Raw genomic sequence first — 19,123 nt, 5'->3', positions numbered from 1 at the left:
CCTCCTGGGTAATGAGGGACAAAGGTGTGGGGGTGATACGGACTCTCCCAGACTCCATCCTGGGCATGATACTCTTTTCTTTCCCCTAACACTAACTGCAGGCTAGACAATGCCAGAGACTCCCACCTTAAATCTGCTTCAATACCTGAGTCTCTGGACAGCAGTGGTCCTGGATCAGGGGCTGGTGAACTATGGCCTATGGGCCAAACCCAGTCTGCAGCCTGCTTTTGTGTGGTGCGTTAACCAAACACAGGCCATTAGATTGGGTGGCTTGAATGCCTCAGTACCTACCAAGCAGACCAGAAGCTTAGCCAGTCCATGTAAGTGCATCTGTCACAGCCAACAGGCTTCCCAAATAAGGCAACTGCTTGAGCTGTAGCCAAACGATTTCCATGCTTTGCTTGTACAACTCTATGAAAACCTCTCTGGCTCCCCTCCACAGAGCGCTCGCTCGGTTTGGCACTGCCTGGTTCCAATCCATGTTTGCTCAAGTAAACTCTGAAATTTTAATATGCCTCACTTTACCTTTTAGCAGAGCTAAGAATGGGTTTTTACATTTTTAAGTGGCTTGGAAAACAAAAGACATTTTGTGACATTTGAAAATTATATCGAAGTTAAATTTCATTGTGACCAAATAAAGTTTACTGGAACACAGCCAGCCTAACTGCTTTCTCGTTACAAGAGCCAAGTCTACCACACGGCCTGTGTCGCCTCGTTAAAATCCTTATGCTCTCCAACCTTTGAGAAATTATTTTTCTTCTCAACTGTTAGTGTGGTTCGTTCACTAAAATGTCCCAATACAACTGAGAATTCATAGCAATAATCCCAAGTCCTACACTCCAGTCAAAAACACCCAGCTGCAGAAGTAGAGGAGGAGTAGTCTCTTAGCTGCGTCCATGTGAAAAAGATGTGTCACCAGTGGGCCCCTGGGCCAGACACTTTCAATTCAAACTACTGTGCAGTTAATGAGGTTCCAGGAACACATGAAAAGTACATGTGCTGGGAGCTCCTGCAGAAAAGAGGGGTCATGGGCTACTATGGGGCCGTGCAAGTTTTGGAATATTCTGCTCTACTTTCAAGCTGTATTTCCCAATTTGGGATTCAGTAAATATAATAAACTCATTTTAAGGGTTTCCAGTTTGTTTCAGAGTAGGTTTTAAAATACTTTGAACTTCTCTTTTGGAGTTAATAAATTAAACCTGTAATTTTGAGCTGAAGTTGCTTTCATTGTCAATTATTAAACTGTGATTTATGAAATTGTAACTTGTGAGGTTTGTGGGAGCTTCACAAAGTGTTGGGGGGGAGGGCAGACCCCTGTATCCCCAGTGCATGTGACTTGCACTCACAGCCCAGGAAATGTTTGTTGAATGAATAAATGATGCATTTGGGAAGTATCCAGGCTTTGAAGTCAAGAAGTCAGAGACCCACATAAGAGAAACAACTGCCAAGAGCTTCCACAGAGATCTAAAAGTCAACATGACTGAATGGTAATTTCCCAGGTGCATCGTTCTCTGTGCAAGGTCTGTGCCAGCCTGGGGACAAAGGTAGACAAGGCCAGCCTCTGCCCTCAAGTCCAGGCCTATGGTGTCCTATCACAAACAAGGGTAGACAGGCCCTCTGCAGCCTGGGAGAATCCTGTGGGAGTATAGGGTCTTGCCTGATGAGAGTTGGGCCAAGGGAGGTGTAGCAGTTAGAGCTGCCGCCCACCTGCCACCTGGTTTTGTACCGTTCTGGAGCTAAGAATACGTTTTGTTTTTAAATTTGATTTGAGAGAAGGGAGAGAGAAACACTGATTTGTTGGTCAGCTTATTTATGCATTCTTGTATGTGCTCTGAGGGGGTTGAACCAGCAACCTTGGTGTATCAGGAATATGCTCTAACCAATTAAGCTACCTGGCCAGGGCCAAGAATTGTTTTTAAATGGTTGAAAAGAAGTACTTGTGACACATGAAATGAAAATTTCAATGCCTGTAAAAAAATTTTATTGGAATGTAATCACATCCATTTATTAACATATCTCTGCTTTCAAGCTATGGTGCCAGAGCTTACAGAACCCCTATGACCTGGGTAGCTAAAATACTCCATCTGGTCCTTTATAAAAATGTTCTCCAAGCCTTGAGCTAGAGGACGTGTGAGAAGGGCTACCCTGCTGGCCTACAAGTCTGTGCTACCTGCTCCCAGCCTTCTGGACAGAGGCCCTTTGGAAGAAGTGTTGCCCCAGAGCTGCTGTGGGAGGGGCAGCAGTCAGGGCCACCATGTCCCATATACGAAGGATGGAGAACAGTGACCTGACCTGCTGTTCCTAACCAGATGACAAATGGCCTAAACCACCTCCTAGTGAGGGGAGGGGGAGCTGGTGGGTGAGCAGAGCACTATGCCCCCACTTACCTGGAACCTGGTGAGGGCAGAGACGGGAGCAGATGGCATGTGACCAGAAGTTGTGCCTCAAAAAGGCCTGGACCCCCTCCCCCAAGTCTGCTGACCCTCTTCAGACCCTCCAGGGGCCCTTGGTGTGTACTACTAGAGTAGATATACCAACACAGCCGTGGAGACAGCCAGGAAACCCCAGCTGGGTGCACAAGGGTTCCCTGGCCTGGTAGGCAGAGAAAGGGTATGAAAATCCCAGTGCTTACTTGTCACCCAATGCCTGCAGCTTCAAGCCTGTCTGCCCACCCCCTACTGCAGGGGCTGCTGAGAGGTTTGAGGTGGGTTCTGAGTGACAACTCCATACTCCTCCCTTGGGTCTGTAACACCAGGGTGGCCTGGAAGGCACCTTTCCTCACTGCCACCAAGTGTATGACTTAGAACCATGGAGTCCCAGCCACAAGGCCCAACCATGGAAGTGGAGCTTGGAGCATCCTGCTGAGGCACACAGGCCACGCTCAGACTCCAGGTTTCCATTCCTAATTGCACTGGACACGTCACTGTGGTAATCTTGCACACCAAATGCCCCCAAGTCTCAGTGGCTTCCAACTCTAAACATGCCATCCCCACTCTGGAACCCAGCAGCCCAAGCTGCCCTGCACACCCACCCTTGAGGTGCTGGGAAAGGCCCCTGATTCTTGCTGTACTCAACACAGCACCTAGTGTGATCCTTTTAAAACAGCTGTTAGGTCAGGGAATGCCCTCAGTACCCCTCACTCCTCTACCTCACTTGCCCTCTGCCCGGAGGTCCCACTTGGATCACTCTGTTCCCTTGCCTCTTTCAAGTCTCTGCTCACATACCAGTCTTCCAGGAGGTGCACCCTATAACCCAATGTAAAATGACAGCCCAGTTCTCCCATAGCCATGCCTCCCATCACCTGGACACGCCTACTTTCTGCATCATTTACCATCCACTAACAAGCTGCACCAGTTATTTGTTGTTCTGTGTTCTGTAATGTCTTCCCCTCCTCTCTACAATGTCGGCTCCATGAATTCAGGGATTTAAGACAGGAGAACGAAATATCCCCACTGAACCACAGGGTTCACAGGAGCAAATGAGCAGAGCGCTCAGATGCTACATGGGGCCCAGCTATATGAACTCGGCATCTACACAAAGGCCTTGGACTGGACCCCAGAAAGACCAGACCAGATGGCCACCCTAGAGCAGCAGATCCCCTTACCCAGCAACAACAGGGGAGGGGTGTGCAGGGTAACACTACCAAGGAAGACATGTTTTTTATCATTGCTTTACTCCCAAATAAAGGAAAAACACTGCTAACTTTTTCAGAGGATGATGTGGTTGCATTCACACACTGTCACTTAACTGCCTCCTAGGCAGGGTGGGCTTTGCTTTGGAGATGTCGGAGCAGCCGTCCCCAGGTGACCAGAGCAACTGGAAGTGCAGGTCAGTCCTGCAGTCTGTGCTCACATTTCTTCTCCAGGTCGGCCATCTCCTTCAGCACCAGGGCGACGCTGTACCGGAGCTCCTGGAACTTCGCTGTGGGGACCTCAAAGCGGTGTGCTGACCCATCCGAAAGTGTCAGCTGCATCAGGATACTTGGCTGTAGGGAGCGGGCCAGGGCGCTGGTGGAGATTGCCACATCCACCCTCCACCTAAAGTTGGCAATGTGGGGCAGCCAAGCCCCCTGCTGCCTGGCCACAGAGTCAAGAAGCCGCTGGCTCCCAAACACCACATCAGCCAACTCCATGACCAGGTCTTGGGGGATGCAGAGCTCCTGGAGCTGGTCCTTGAAGGCTTCGGGCTTCAGGCTCAAGGGGGGCAGCCGGAAGGCCTGCTGGAGCAGTGTGTGGGTGCCTGCAAGCAGGGCACCCAGCCGCTCTTCTGACAGGTGTGCGCCAGCCCCGAGGCACTGCACAGCTTCACGGCAGTCCTCTCCCTGCAGGCTGCTGACCACCAGCTTCAACAATTTTCTGAATGTGCCTCTGTCCAGGTCCCCCAGGATCCGGGGCATTGCTGCCACCTCTGGGGGGAGCTGGGCCCCCAGGAAACTCACCTGGCCGCTGTGACTGACACCAGGGTGATGCAGGTATGGAGCTGCAGCCCCCGCGGCACACATTGCTGCTTCCTCCTCTCTGATCAACCAGCCCAGAGGCAGGTCCCAGCTGCAACTGCCTGGAGGGAGTGGAGAGAAGCCAATGACTTCCCATGTCCTTTGGGTCAGTGACTGAGAACTAACCTGGTTTCCACCTTCAATACAGTGACAGTGTGAACCACTGATGACAGTCCATGTGATGGGAGGTATCCTGGGTGCAGGTAGTCCCAGGAAAAGGGGAGGAGGAAGTTAAAAGGGAAACGAGATAGGGAGAGGTGAATAAGCAAACAGGAGAGCAGCCACCAGCCCAGAGGGAGGGGCCGACAGAGACGGACCCTGTTCGAGTCCTTCCCTGAGCTCGCCCCTGCGTCCTGGGCACCTAACATGCGCACGAGCCGCGGTCAGCGTCCAGCGGCCGCGCCCCAAGCTGCATCGACACCGCGGGCCGGAGCGCTACTGTCGGGAACAGGCCTCCAGTCTGCAGAGCTACCCGGATGCTAAGCAACCCCCTCCCGGTAAGGGCGACCCCACCCACCCCGCCCCCAGACCAGAGCCGCCCCCCACCTGGCGCGCGCGCCGTCTAAAGCGGAACAGTCCGACCGAGAGCAGCGGCGCGGCCCGAAGCGGGGTCTGGTACCGGGGCGACCCAGGGACACTTCCGGGAAGCTCTAGGAAGTGGGAGGACCTGGCCCTCTGTGATCCGCGGGCCCGGGAGAGTTGTCCTTTCCACACAGATCAGGAAATGCAGACAAGTTCTTTTCTCTCTAAGCAAGAGAAAAGAAAAGAAGGGGTTGTACAGGCCTGGCCCGGGGATGGAGAGGCGCTCAAACAGCAACGCCCGGGCCTGGAGCGGAGAGTGGGCTCGATGCCTGGAGCCCAGCCGGTCCGCCCGGCGGCCCGGCCACAGGCGCCCTCTCGGGCGACCCTCTCCTCAGCCGACCACCGACGGCGAGAGCCCTCTGTGGTCCTAGAGCAGCCCCGGAAGTGCCGGGCAAGACCGCCGCGGCCGTTTCCGGCACCCGCGGCCTTTGACGGGGAGACGCAGCCCGCCCCCGCCCGTTCCGTCTGGCCCCGCCCCTGCCCGGCGGACGCGCTGCGCCCAGGTGAGCAGTTCCTTCCGCGCGCTCGGCGCCCGCGACGGGCTGCGGGCGGCGGGCGGGAGCGCGGGGGCCGGATGCCGACTGTGGAAGATCCGGCCGAGTGGGCGGGCTCGAGCGGAGGCGTGGGCGGACCCAGGTGCGTCCGGGCCGAGCCTCGGGAGGTTTCAGCCGAGGTCGCGAGGGGCACGAGCCGGGGCGCGGAGGTTTAAGGGAGGACCTGCCGGGCGGAAGGTCGGCCCCCCGGCTCGCGCGCGCGGTGGAAGCGGCGAGCGGTGTCCGCAGCCCTGGGCGCCAGAGCTCGCGGGCCCGGAGGAGGCCGCAGGGGAGACTTGGGAGAATGAGGACCTCAGCTTGGCCTGAGGGGCGGCGGCGAGGATGTGGGCGGCGACGCAGGAGGCTGGGGACGTGGGGCTGAGGCGGGCTTGTGCCTGCGTCTGGGTGGCTCATGCCCACCCGGCCCCGCGCACGTCCTCTCGCCATGGGGGGGCGGGGGCTGCGCAGCCTGTGCCGGGCGCGGTCCGCCCGGCCGGCCGGGAACGACCACCGGGGCGGCCAGCTTCGCCCTCAGCTCCCGGCCTCACCTGGACTCTGGCTCTGTCAGTTCGAGGGACTTAGCGTGTCGCCGGGCAGTCAGGCACGCGTTGGGCCCTACTGCAGGGTGGTCTGCCTCTGACCAGCAACTCGTTTTTTTTCTTTTTAAATATGTCTTTATTGATTTCAGAGAGAGGGAAGGAAAAGGAGAGAGAGAGAAACATCAGTGATGAGAGAGTCACTGATCGGCTGCCTCCTGCACGCCCCCCACTGGGATGGAGCCCGCAATCCCGGCACGTGCCCTGACCGGGAATCAAACCGAAATCACCTGGATCATATGTCGATGCTCAACCGCTGAGCTACTCCGGCCTTGCGACCAGCAGTTTCTATAAGGGAATGTGCTGTGGCCCCAGGAGGCCACACCAGGAACCCATTAATGCTACCCTTCACCTGTCCATCCCTCACACCCCTTGGGCCCTGGAAGTTAATGGAGTGACTTAAGGACACTGTGGGTCTGAGTGGGTTCCTTCCCTCCGAGGGTGAGCTGGGGAGGCCAGGGCCCGGGCAGCCCTCCTCAGGTCCTGAGTCTTCCTTCAGATCCTGCTCCCCCAGGATGGCAGCCGCACTCGGGCTTCCAGCACCCCAGGTGAGTTTACCTTCCTCCTGCCCTCCCTCCTCTGGAGTGGTGAGCCCAGCTCCTGGAGAAGCCAGGCATCCCGGCACCCAAGGACAGGGCTCTGGGATTGGACTCACGCCCTCCCCAGGGAGAGGGTCTCTGGGGGCTCATCCGGGTCCTCATTGCCCAAGAGGGCGGCTGGTCCTCGGGCTGAGCGCAGCAGGTGTGCCCAGTGGGCGCAGCCCCAGGGCAGCGGCCACCTGTCGTTACAGGAGGCAGTGCCGCTGACCTTCCAGGACGTGGCTGTATACTTCTCTCGCGCGGAGGGGCAGCAGCTGGGCCCAGACCAGCGGGCGCTGTACAGGGATGTGATGCTGGAGAACTACGGGCACGTGGCCTCTCTGGGTGCGGCTCTCCCTGGGCTTGTGGTGTGGGCCTCTAGGGAGCTCAGGGCTGCTTCCAAACTTTGGTGCCCAAAGAGGAAGGTCCTACCCCTAGGCCCCAGGTACCAGTCTGATCTGTGCCTGGCTCCCAATTCCAGACTTCACTCTGCATGCCCACACCTACTTGTGCACCCCAGGGGCTGGAGAACTGATGCTTTACTCTCCTTCAGCGCTTACTTTCAGCCCCTGCTTCCCCTGACCAACCCCTTCCACTCCCCCAACACACACACTTTGTGACCCCTGCCCCACTCCGACTTGGGGGTAGTGTGGAGGGGTGGGGAGATTCAGGAAAACTACACTTGTCACCTGACCTGGAAGACCCAGTAGGTAGTGCTCTGCTGCAGCTCCCCAGGCTACACTAGCTTATCCAGGACCCTCACCTCAACAGGACTCCCTGTCCCTAAGCCAGAACTGATCTCCCAGCTGGAGCAAGGTGAGGAGCTGTGGGTACTGGATCTTACGGGAGCTGAGGAATCGGAGCCCTTGAGCAGCTGCAGTACAGGTGAGAGTGGATGGGGGCTGGTTAGGTGATGGGGCTCACTTCCGTGGGCTCCTGGGGACAGTCTCAGACAGCGTTGTGTACTCCTGCAGACATGTGCGCTTGCTTTAACAGCTCTCATTTTACTGACTTGTTTGCTTTCTTTTTAAAAATACACGGTTCCTTTGGTCATTAGGGAGGTTTGTACTTGGTAATTATCTCTCTGCAGAACATGTTTTTTTTATACAATAGCCTTCCTACCCTCCTTCTTTAGACAGTAGCCAGTGGTTATCTACCAGGTTCACCTATTACACAAACTTCTCTCCTTTTTCTTCTGCATCTCCCAATCTTAGTCAATAGTATTTTTTTTTTAATGCTTACTTTGTTCTGTTGAACACACTTTTATTAGTTGACTTGTCAGCTCGAAGCCCTATCTCTGACTCCCAGCTACTGAGACAACCAGTGGCGTGTTCTGCTGTCCACCTTTCTCTCCCCGTTACCCTTCCATGTTTGGTCAGTTGTCAAAGCACACGGCATCACTCATACCCTCACCTTTGCTAGTGCCCTAGATCTGCAATTAATTGTATTAACTGCTCACCCTGATGCTTTCTACAGAATTTTCTCCAGCATCTCCTTGTTGGGTGACGTTTAACCTCTAGTAGCATAAAGTTGCTGAGTTTTTTGTTTGTTTTTGTTTTTTCTCACCCAAGGATATTTTTTCCATTGCTTTCCAGAGAGAGGGAGGGAGGGGAGAGAAACATGGATGTGAGAGAGTTGCATCGATTGGTTGCCTCCTGCACGCGGATTGAGCCTACAACCAAGGTATGTGCCCTTGGCTGGAATGGAACCTGGGACCCTTCAGTCCATGGGCTGACCCTCTAACCACTGAGCCAAACTGGCTAGGGCTGATTGTACTATTTTAAATTTGCAATGGAATCAGGCTGGTATATATGGTTAGTGCCAAGCTTTGAATGGAATGCCCAATGTGGTCAGCATTTCTGTGCTGTCGCCGTGTGGATCATCTGACATCAGGGGCTCCCTGCAGTGCTCATGAGAAGAGTCCTCATTTAGGAACCTGAAGTCCTGTCTGGGGCAGTGGGAGAAAGGGCTGCCGGGGAGACAGTGTGGGTGAGAAGGCACCCCTGACCGGAAAGCCCTCACGGAGTGGCTGGGTGTTCAGGCCTTTCAGTTGGATGGAAAAAGGTGGTTTTGTTACTGTGGGGTTTTGTCATGCAGAGAAGCCGTGGTGAACACCAGTGCCTTGCTTTAGAAGCCTCAAAGTCTGTTGGTGACGGGGTGCCCAGGTGGAACCTGGTGAGCTTTGGATGAGGGGAGGATGTTTCTCAGTGCTGGTGTGTCCTGGGGACTGAGGCACTGCTGTCTTCAGATCTTGCTGTCCCAGCTCCTTGCTGTCCCATACCTTCACCTGCACGCTGATTCTTGTCAGGCTGTGGTTGCAGTGACCGTGTCAGCATCCTTGGGCAGTCCTCGCTGTCACACTCTAGTGATTTGTGATTTTACATGTGCAGTCTTACCACAGGCAACCCCTGGGAGGCAGCAGAACCTCACTCCTGCTGCTGTTTGTTGCCAAGGTGACCATTGGGAAGGTCATGGCAGGCAGCCAGGCTCTGCCTGTTCATTTATCTCTGTTTTCTGGGTTCTATTTTGGCACATTTTGGCAGATTCTGGCAATGTATGAACCATAGGTTGTGCTGGGTCTGTTATAACACCGATGACAGTGAGTGAGGTCACCCACATGGTAGCAGTCAGCTCTATCCCTGCAGAGTTGAGAACATGTCACAGTGAAACTGAGTGTCCCAGTTTTCACTGAGTGTCCCAAAGAAAAGGGGTAAAGTGTGTATGACAGCATGATATCTATTCTTAAACTCGCATTTACATCAATATGAGACACCAGGGAGGAAAGAGAAGTCAATAGGAATTATGTATGATTCCTAAAAGGAGACTATAGAAAAAAATGACTAGGTATTGGATATTTTTTCTGTGCTAATGTAGATGTTCTTTCTCTCTCTCTATGTGTGTGTATGTGTACCTTTTTTTTTTTTTTTTTAGCAATAAAGTATTTTTTAATTAAGGTATGTGTGTGTAACTTTTATTTGTCCTTTATATTATAGCCAGGACAAAATACTATTTTTTTCTGTAAAAGTAATTTTTATTGAAAAATAACTTACATACATAAAATCACACCACTTGTAATTGCTTACTGAATTTTCACGAATTGGACACAGACATACAACAACCAGATAAGAAACAAAACATAATCAGCAGCATGGAAGCCCCCTTTCTGCCCCCTCCGGTCACTGCTGCCCCCATGGTAACCACTAATTTTTGTTTGGTTTTGAACTTTATATTAACTGAATTGCTTTCCCCCTCAGAATTACATGTATGAGATCCGAGCATACTGTCCTGTGTCATGTTGTCTTCCCTGCGTGGCTCTGCTGCCTCTCATCCATCGCAGTGCTGGTGGGCATGTGGGTCACGCCCTAGTTGGGCTTAAATGATTTCTGTTCCTTGTAATTTTGTAGCTATTTATTTATAACTAGTCTATGCATAGAAATGTCAGTAATGTTTAATGTTTTTATTCAGCTAACTGGATAAACTATTATTGATTTATAATTTACACTTCCTGTGAATGGTGATTTGTTTTCCTCCTTTCTACTCTTTCCCCCTGGTATTTCTCTTTGTTTTGTTGCTCTGGTGGGGAGCATTAACAAGGAAGTGCCAGCAGGTATATCCACGCTCACCACCAAGGCTAGAGTTTGTTGTCGGTGTTTGGGAGATACCAGTCCCATGTTATATCAAGGAAGTTTCCTTCTGGTTCTGGTTCTCTGAAGAGTTTGACTTTTTTATTTTCTTAATCAAAAATGAATGTTGAATTTTGTCAGAAATTCTTTCAGTATCTGTTGAGATTATCGTATGATTTTTCTCCTCTTTTCTCTAAGTGTGAGTCCCCTGGTCAATTTTTCTCATGATACACTGGACTTGGAATCCTAAAATTGCTCGACATGTGATCCCTGTTATATATTAATGGTTTTGGCTTGTTGATGTTTTATTTTGGGTTTTTGCACCTATAGTTATGAGTGAGATTCGCCTGATACTTTCTTTTCTCATGCTGTTGGTGTCAAGTGTTGGTATGGAAGTTGATAATCTCACAAGAGGAATTGGAGCATTTATTATCACTTTTTGTTTTCTGGGTGTAACTGTTCAAGAATAAAAGAGAAAAGGAGCCATCACAGACATACTGCAGCCATCTGAGAAAAAGATATTTTGAACACATTTATGCTAAATTTTTGAACATTGATATAAAATGTGTAAATATCCTAGACAAATACTATTTATCAAAATTTACACAAGAAAAGGTTAACTAATTTCATAACTATTAACGAAATTGACTCAGTAATTTAAAACCCTTCCTCAGAGAAAATGCCAAACCCAGGTGGCTTTACCAACCAAACACATAGGGAAGAAACAGCACCAACCTTGCATATATATTTTCAATAAAAGTTGGTTTATGCTGTACATGTAGTTTGAGAACATTATTTTTTACTTTATAATAGATCATACGGACTTTTAATTTTTCTATTATGTAATTTTATTGGCAGAAGGGTATTCTGTTATATGGGTGGTCTATGATTGGTTTGAGCAATCTCCTATTTTTTTAAAATTCCAGTAACAATGCTTAATAACACTATACAAATTGCAGGTGTATACTTTTAAATTGACATCTGTGTACCCTATTAAGTGCGCAACATCAAAAGCCTAGTCTAGTCTCCCGCCGCCGCATGTCTGATCTCCTCCACCCAGCTCGCCCTCTTTTCCCTGCAGCCACCGTTGTGGTGGTTGCATCAACAGCCTGGGTCCTGTTCTGTCTGTCCGTCGGGCACTTTCTGTTTCATGTCCCACCTGCATGAAGAATGGTTTCTGTCCTTTCCCATCTGACTGACTTCACGCACAGTGCCCTCTGGGCCCACCCATGTCCCACACGTGTGCACATACTGTCTTCTTTATCCAGTCTGCCAAAGGGTGCTTGGTGTTTCCATGCTTGGCTACTGTGAGTAATGTTGCAGTTAGCGAGGAGTACATATATCTTGATGAATAAATATTTTTAAATGTTTTGAATAAATACCCAGAAGTGGAATTGCTGCATCAAATGGAAGTTCTATTAATTTTTTGAGGAACCTTCACACTGTTCTCCACAGTGGCTGTACCAATTTACAGTCCCACCAACAGTGCACAGGGTTCTCTTTTCTCCACATCCTCAGCAATGCTTATTTCTTGTATTTTTCTCACTCACCATTATGAAAGGTGTGAGGTAGTATCTCACCGGGTTTTGATTTGCATTTCCTTGATGATTAGTGACATTGAGCATCTTTTCATATATCTGCTGACCATCTGTATGTCCACTTTGGAAAAATGTCTGTTTAGATCCACTGCCCATATTTTATTTATTTATTTATTTTATTTATTTATTTACTTATTTTAAAAAATATATCTTTATTGATTTCAGAGAGAGGAAGGGAGAGGGAGAGTGAGAGAGATAGAAACATCAACGATGAGAGAGTCATTGATCAGCTGCAGCCCGCAACCCGGGCATGTGCCCTGACCGGGAATCGAACCCTAATCGCCTGGATCCTAGGTCGATGCTCAACCGTTGAGCCATGCCCGGCCGGGCCACTGCCCATATTTTAATCGGATTGTTTTTGTTGTATTGAAAAAGTTTATATATTCTGGATATTAGTCCCTTATTGGACATGTTGTTTGTAGATAACTTTCTCATTCTACAGGGTGCCTTTTCATGTCGTGGACTCTTTCCTTTGTTCTGCAGAAGCCTTTTAATTTGATGTATTTCTCCTTTTTTATTTCTGCTCTTTTCCCTTGTCTTTGGGGTCAAGTTCATAAAAACACCACTGAGACCAAGGTCCAGAAGCTTAGTGCCTATGTTTTCCCTTATGTATTTTATTGTTTCGAGTCTTACATTCAAGCTTTAATCCAAATTAAGTTATTTTTTGTGCGTGATGTAAGATAAGGCTACAGTTTCATTCTTTTGCATGTGGCTTTCCAGTTTCCCCAACACCATTTTTTGAAGAGTCTTTCCTTTGTCCATTGTCTGTTCTTGGATCCTTTGTTGAAAATTTGTTGCCTATATATGTGTGTGGGTTTATTTTGGGGCTCTATTCTGTTCCATTGGTGGGTGTGTCTGTTCCCCCTATACCATACTGTTTTCATTACTATAGCTTTGTAATGTAGTTTGAAGTCAGGGAGTACGATACCTCTAGCTTTGTTCTTTATTCTCGAGATTGCTTTGGATATTTTGTGGTTCCATATAAATTTTAGGATTATTTGTTCCAGTTCTGTGAAAAATGCCATTGGAATTTTGATAGGGATTGCATTGAATCTGTAGATTGCTTTAGGTAATATGAACATTTTAACTATGTAATTCTTCTAATACTACATGAACACACACTATCTTTACATTTCTTTATGTCTTCTTCAATTTATTTCAATAATGTCTTACAGTTTTAGTATATAGGTCTTTAACCTTTGTTAAGTTTATTCCTAGGTATTTTATTCTTCTTGCTGTGATTGTAAATGGGATTGCTTCTTTTATTTTTCTTTCTTTTAACCCTCACCCGAGGATATTTTTTCCATTGCTTTTCAGAGAGAGAGAGAGAGAGAGACATATTGATTGGTTGTCTCCTGCATGCACCCCGACCAGGGCCAGGGATTGAGCCTATAACCGAGGTATGTACCCTTGGCCGGACTCAAACCTGGGACCCTTCAGTCTGCGGGACAACTCTCTAACCACTGAGCCAAACCAGCTAGGGCTTTATTTATTTTTCTGGTAATTTGTTGTTAGTATATAGAAATGCAGATTTCTCTATATTGATTTCATACCCTGCAAGTTTATTGTATTTGTTTATTATTTCTAATAGTTTTTTGGTGGAGTCTTAAGGGTTTTCTATATATCATGTCATCTGCAAATAGTGAAAGTTTCACTTACATGTAATATACCAATTCTGTGGTATTTCCAACTTTCCCTTTTATTTTTTATTTTTTTAAAAATTTATCTTTATTGTAAGTATTACAGATGTTCCCCTTTTCCCCCTCATTGATCCCCTCCACTCTGTACGCACCCCACTCCCAGGCCTTCCCCATAACCATGTCTGTGTCCATGGCTTATGCTTATAGACATACAAGTTCTTTGATTAATCTCCCCACCCACTCCCCTACCCCCACCTTCCCTCTGAGATCCCTCAGGCTATTCCATGCTTCTGTGTCTCTGGATCTATTTTGTTCATCAGTTTATTTTGTTTATTATATTCCATGTATGAGTGAGGTCATGTGATGCTTGTCTTTCTCTGACTGGTTTATTTCACTCAGCATAATATTCTCCAGTTCCATCTGTGCTGTCCCAAAGGGTAAGAGATCCTTCTTTTTAACAGCTGCATAGTATTCCATGGTGTAAATATCCCACAGCTTTTTTACCCACTCATCTACTGATGGGCACTTGAGGAGAATGTATATTGTGCAGCTTTCGGGTGGAATGTTCTGTAAATGTCAATTAAATCCATCTGACCTAGTGTGACATTTAGGGTCACTGTTTCCTTGTTGATTTTTTTGTCTGGAAGACCTATCCAGTGAAATTGGTGGGGTGTTAAAGTCCCCTACTGTGACTGTCTTGCTGTCGATCTCGCCCTTAAAGTCCTCTAGAAGTTTTTAAATAAATTTAGGTGCTCCTATATTGGGCCAACCTTCCCTTTTAAAAAGTCATATTAATTTATAGTCTCGCCAATAGTAAAAGACAGGGATTGTTTCTTTAATTCTCATCAACACTGATTATCATTATTTTTTAAATATTTAGAATAAAGTCTAAGGGGTTTTTTGTTTTTTTAAAATTGATTTTAGAGAGAGGAAAGGATAGAGAGAGAGAAACATTGATGTGAGAGAGAACCATCAATCAGTTGCCTTCCGCATGCGCCCTGACTAGGGATCGAACCTGCAACCTGGGTATGTGCCCTGATGGGGATTGAACCCTCCACCTTTTTACACTCCAACCAAGCCACTGGGCCAGGGCGAGTGTAAGGTTCTTGAGCTTGTATTGGTTCCCCCATGACCATTCCCTGTCCCATCTTGCCACTCTCCCATCTTCATACTTCTTTCTGTAGCCACAGTGAGATTTTTGAACTTGATAGATTCTGTCACAGGTCACATCCAGGCCCTCATCTGCCATTGCTAACTGGCATCTTCAGGTTTTAGCTGAAACCTCACTTCCTCCCCCAGGTCTTCTCTTACCATGTAGACCTGCTTGGAGGCCATGATGTATTTCCCACATTTCTGTATAGTTTCCCTGTCATGTGGTTTATCATCCTTGTTAAAAATTTGCTTAATTATCTATCTACCTGAATAGAATATAAACTTCATGGGGTCAGAGACTATATTTCCCTCCCTGTTATATTCCTTACTTAGCATGTCCCTGGTCTTCTAAATATTTGCTGAATGGATTAATTTGCCAATTTGGTAGGTGGGAAATTATAACTTATTTTAATTTCTTTGATAACTAATGAACCTAAATATTTTTATTTTTTTTTAAATATATCTATATTGATTTCAGAGAGAGGAAAGGAGAGGGAGAGAGAGAGATAGAAACATCAATGATGAGAGACTCATTGATCGGCTGCAGCCCGCAACCCGGGCATGTGCCCTGGCTGGGAATCAAACCCTGATCGCCTGGATCCTAGGTCAATGCTCAACCACTGAGCCACGCCCGGCCGGGCGAACCTAATTATTTTTATCTTGCGGACCAGCCATCTTCTGAATTCTGCCTGTCACCTATATTTACCTTTTACAGAATGCTTTATGAGGGCTTTTGACACATGGATATTATCCCTAATGGATGGTTTTCTGCAATAATGCCTTTCTGCTTTTATGTAACAGATTTTGAGGTTGGGACCGAGAAGGAACTGTCCATTCTAAACCAGAAATGCTCTGAAGAAGTAAAAACCCCAGAATTTATATCAAGAAGATTCTCAGGGTACAATCCACAGGCACCTGCATTGCAGGAAGCTTGGGACCCTGAGAGTAAAGTAGACGGACACATGTGGGATTCTGTTCAGCAGAGTTTGAAGAAACTCCATTATCACAAGAGAGTTTTTCGGAAAGAAACTGCCACGTGCAGGGAAGAGCCTACAGGAGAAGGAACCCAGGAGTGGGGTGCGTTTGATGGAAACTTGAATCTGAACGAAAATGCTGTCAGACTTCAAAGAACTAAAACAGGGGCGAGAGCTCTTACATGTGATAGATGTAGCAAAACCTTCAGGTACAATTCAGACCTAACCAGACATCAGAGAAGTCACAGTGGGGAAAAGCCTTACAAATGTGGTCAGTGTGGGCGAGCCTTTGCTCTTAGCTCAGGTCTTCTTCTGCACCATCAAGTTCACACTGGAAGTAAGCCATTTAAATGTAATGAATGTGGGAAGACTTTTCGTCTCAATTCCCACCTCCTTCTCCATCAGAGACTTCATACTGGAGAGAGACCTTTCAGGTGCAGTGAATGTGGGAAGGCCTTCAGTCGAAGTTCAAGTCTTATTCAACATCGTGTCATTCACACAGGAGAGAAGCCGTACAAATGTAATGAGTGTGGAAAAGGCTTCAGCCAGAGCCCACAGTTAACACAGCATCAGAGAATCCACACTGGCGAGAGGCCGCACGGATGTGATCAGTGTGGGAAGGCGTTCAGTCGCAGCTCAAGCCTTATTCAGCACCAGAGGATCCACACTGGAGAGAAGCCCCATGTGTGTGGCCAGTGTGGGAAAGCCTTCAGCCAGAGCTCAAGCCTTTTTCTCCACCACAGGGTGCACACTGGAGAGAAGCCCTACGTTTGTAATGAGTGCGGCAAAGCCTTCGGTTTTAACTCTCACCTCACTGAACATGTAAGGATCCACACGGGAGAGAAGCCCTATATTTGTAACGAGTGTGGCAAAGCTTTTAGCCGGAGTTCAACTCTTGTTCAGCATCGAAGAGTTCACACTGGAGAGAAACCTTACCAGTGTGTTGAATGTGGGAAAGCCTTCAGTCAGAGCTCACAGCTTGCCCTACACCGAAGAGTTCATACCGGAGAGAAACCCTATGAATGTGGTGATTGTGGGAAAGCCTTCAGCCGGAGGTCAACCCTCACTCAGCATCAGAGGGTCCATGCTGGAGGGAGATCTTGTGCATACAGAAAGTGTGGTCCAGCCTTTGTTCCTGGCTCCAGCCTTAGGCCAAATGGACAGATGCCCATTGGAGAGAAACGCTCTGTGTGTGATGGTCATAGAGCTTTCAGCCGTGGCACAAACCTTGTTCTGCATTGGGCGATTCACAGACGTTTCATGTTTTCAGAATCACTTGCTGTGTAGCCTTTTGAATCTCGGTTCTTTGGTTTAATGTCCTGCGGATTCATTGTGATGTTGTGTGTCAATAGTTCCTTCTTTTTTACTGCCGAGTAGCATCCGTTGCATGGATGAGGCAGTTTGTTTATCTGTTCTCCGCCGAAGAGTATTTGGGTTGCTATGTCTGGGGCAAGTGTGAATAAAGCTGCTGTAAGCATTTACAACAGGCCATTTTATGGACATAACTTCTCCATTCTCTTGGGTCACAGATAGTGGGATGCAGGCTCATGGAAAGTTTAACTTTTCAGGAGCTGCGAGACTGTTCTTAGATCCCCACTGACAACATATGAGTTTAGTTGATTTGAATCCTCACCAGTTTTTTTATTCTAACCATCTTTGTGGGAATGTTGTGGTATCCATCATTTTAATATGAATTTCCCTATTTAGTGTAATTTGAGCAATAAGATTGTATTTAAAGAGTTTCACTGGGAAATTTGAGAAACATGACCAGTTCATCTCTATGGTGTGAGCACCCTGCCATCCTGGCTCAATGTTGAGACTGGCCAGAGGAATCTTTTTTCTAATCTACTCTTCATTCCCTCAAGGCCAACTCTAATATGACCCCTTTAAGTCTCTTTTTCAATTACCCTCTTCTCCACCCTTCCTGCGTCTTCTAGAGAATTTGGGATCACTGCTGCTTTGGTTTAACATTTGTCCTGGGATTTGCTTGACTTATTCCACCTGCTCATGTTCTGCCTTTCCTGTTAATATATATATAGATTTTTAATATTTCTTTTTTTAAAATATATCTTTATTGATTTCAGAGAGAGGAAAGGAGTGGGAGGGAGAGAGAAACATCAATGATGAGAGAGTCATTGATCAAGCCCACAATCCGGGCATGTGCCCTGACCGGGAATTGAACCATGATTGCCTGGATCCTAGGTCGACGCTCAACCGCTGAGCCATTCCCGGCCAGGCTTTCCTGTTAACATTATTAAAAGGCTTAAGCACTGAACTTCTAAGTGTGGGCTCACCCAGTATGATATGTGTGGAAGGGTCTGCAGGCCTTGTCTTTTCTTCTGTGTTGGGCTTACTCTGTGGCCTCTCCCCTCATTTCTAACGGGGATAAAAATACCAGCTCTGGCCTGGCTGGGGGTGGCTCAGCAGTTCAGCGTCCACCTAGGATCCAGGTGATCGGGGTTCGATTCCCGGTCAGGGCACATGCCCGGGTTGTGGGCTTGATCAATGGCTCTCTCATCATTGATGTTTCTATCTCTCTCTCTCTCTCCCTCTCCTTTCCTCTCTCTGAAATCAATAAAGATATATTAAAAAAGAAAATACCAGCTCTGGCCCAGCCCGAGTGGCTCAGTGGTTGAGCATCCATCTAGGGCCCAGGAGATCTGGTTCAGTTGCAGGTCAGGGCACACGCCCCAGTTGTGGGCTAGATCCCCAGTAGGGGGCGTGCAGGAGGCAGCCGGTCAATGATTCTCATCATTGATGTTTCTCTCTCCCTGCCTCTGAAATCAAAGCATTGTTTAAAAATACTGGCTCCACATAACATACGTCCTTCAGAAAAAGTCAGTCTCCTACCCCTGGGCCCCATAGCACAAGCTTCATACCCACTCTGCATCGTGGCTCATGGTTTGTTTCACTTTGTATGTAGTTCTCCTACATTACACCTGGAGCTCTTTGCTGTCAGAGGTTTTTCTTAGGGACTGTTCTACCTCCAGCACCTGATACAGATAGATGCTTCAGACATGTTTGGGAAGGGAGAGGGGAAGTGAGCGAGGAAAAGGAGGAAGAAAGAAGAAATCAAGTCATCTTGTCAGTTGAGGGCAGTGCATGAATGTGGAGCACGGATAGTGTGTTTTGGCTTGTTTTGTGGGTGAATTGCAGCTGTTTTAGCTCCTAAGCTCCTAGAGGGGGCCCCAGAGTGATGTTCCTCTGAAAGACCCACATCTGCTTGTGTCTGGTGTAAGCACTGGTGCAGGCAGGAGAGAAAGACAAACATGAGTCAGGAGAGGAGGTGGCTGAGCACAATCTTTGACAGTGGTAAAGGGAGTGGGTTCCACCTCACCAGGGGAGGGACTGC

The 19,123-nt window shown here is 48.1% G+C and overlaps 2 protein-coding genes across 8 annotated transcripts; one reads left to right on the top strand and one right to left on the bottom strand.

Moving 5' to 3' along the window:
* Positions 1-1,953: 1,953 nt before the first annotated feature.
* On the bottom strand, positions 1,954-5,563 carry COMMD5 (COMM domain containing 5). 2 transcript variants are annotated; one of them, XM_081116412.1, is made up of 2 exons: positions 5,042-5,563; positions 1,954-4,557 (listed from the first exon to the last, which is right to left on the bottom strand). In XM_081116412.1, exon 2 carries the CDS (start codon positions 4,499-4,501, stop codon positions 3,830-3,832), a length of 672 nt encoding a protein of 223 aa, XP_080972538.1. In that variant the 5' UTR covers positions 4,502-4,557; positions 5,042-5,563; the 3' UTR covers positions 1,954-3,829. The 2 variants fall into 2 exon arrangements, with proteins under 2 accessions (XP_080972538.1, XP_080972539.1); XM_081116413.1 differs by having other exon boundaries at positions 1,960-4,553; positions 5,275-5,358.
* Positions 5,149-17,262, top strand: ZNF251 (zinc finger protein 251). Of its 6 annotated transcripts, none has more exons than XM_081116408.1 (5): positions 5,502-5,580; positions 6,706-6,754; positions 6,958-7,129; positions 7,556-7,669; positions 15,599-17,262. In XM_081116408.1, the coding sequence occupies exons 2-5, from the start codon at positions 6,722-6,724 to the stop codon at positions 17,056-17,058; spliced, it is 1,779 nt and encodes a 592-aa protein (XP_080972534.1). In that variant the 5' UTR covers positions 5,502-5,580; positions 6,706-6,721; the 3' UTR covers positions 17,059-17,262. The 6 variants fall into 6 exon arrangements, with proteins under 6 accessions (XP_080972536.1, XP_080972534.1, XP_080972535.1 ...); XM_081116409.1 differs by having other exon boundaries at positions 5,509-5,580; positions 6,997-7,129; XM_081116406.1 differs by having other exon boundaries at positions 5,570-5,713.
* The last annotated feature ends 1,861 nt before the right edge of the window (positions 17,263-19,123 follow it).

The sequence above is a fragment of the Miniopterus schreibersii genome (assembly GCF_964146895.1).
Source record: "Miniopterus schreibersii genome assembly, chromosome: 17".
NCBI lineage: Eukaryota > Metazoa > Chordata > Mammalia > Chiroptera > Miniopteridae > Miniopterus > Miniopterus schreibersii.
The sequence above is the reverse complement of the archived record's forward strand: the minus strand, read 5'-3'. Positions and strand labels throughout refer to the sequence as shown.

Excerpts from the sequence above, each read along its gene's own strand:
- COMMD5 (XM_081116412.1), bottom strand. The coding sequence starts at position 4,501 with ATGTGTGCCGCGGGGGCTGCAGCTCCATACCTGCATCACCCTGGTGTC.
- ZNF251 (XM_081116406.1), top strand. The coding sequence starts at position 5,652 with ATGCCGACTGTGGAAGATCCGGCCGAGTGGGCGGGCTCGAGCGGAGGC. Across the intron at positions 5,714-6,705 it reads GGAGGCGTGGGCGGACCCAG|ATCCTGCTCCCCCAGGATGG; the intron begins GTGCGTCCGGGC and ends GTCTTCCTTCAG. Across the intron at positions 6,755-6,957 it reads TCGGGCTTCCAGCACCCCAG|TGGGCGCAGCCCCAGGGCAG; the intron begins GTGAGTTTACCT and ends AGGTGTGCCCAG.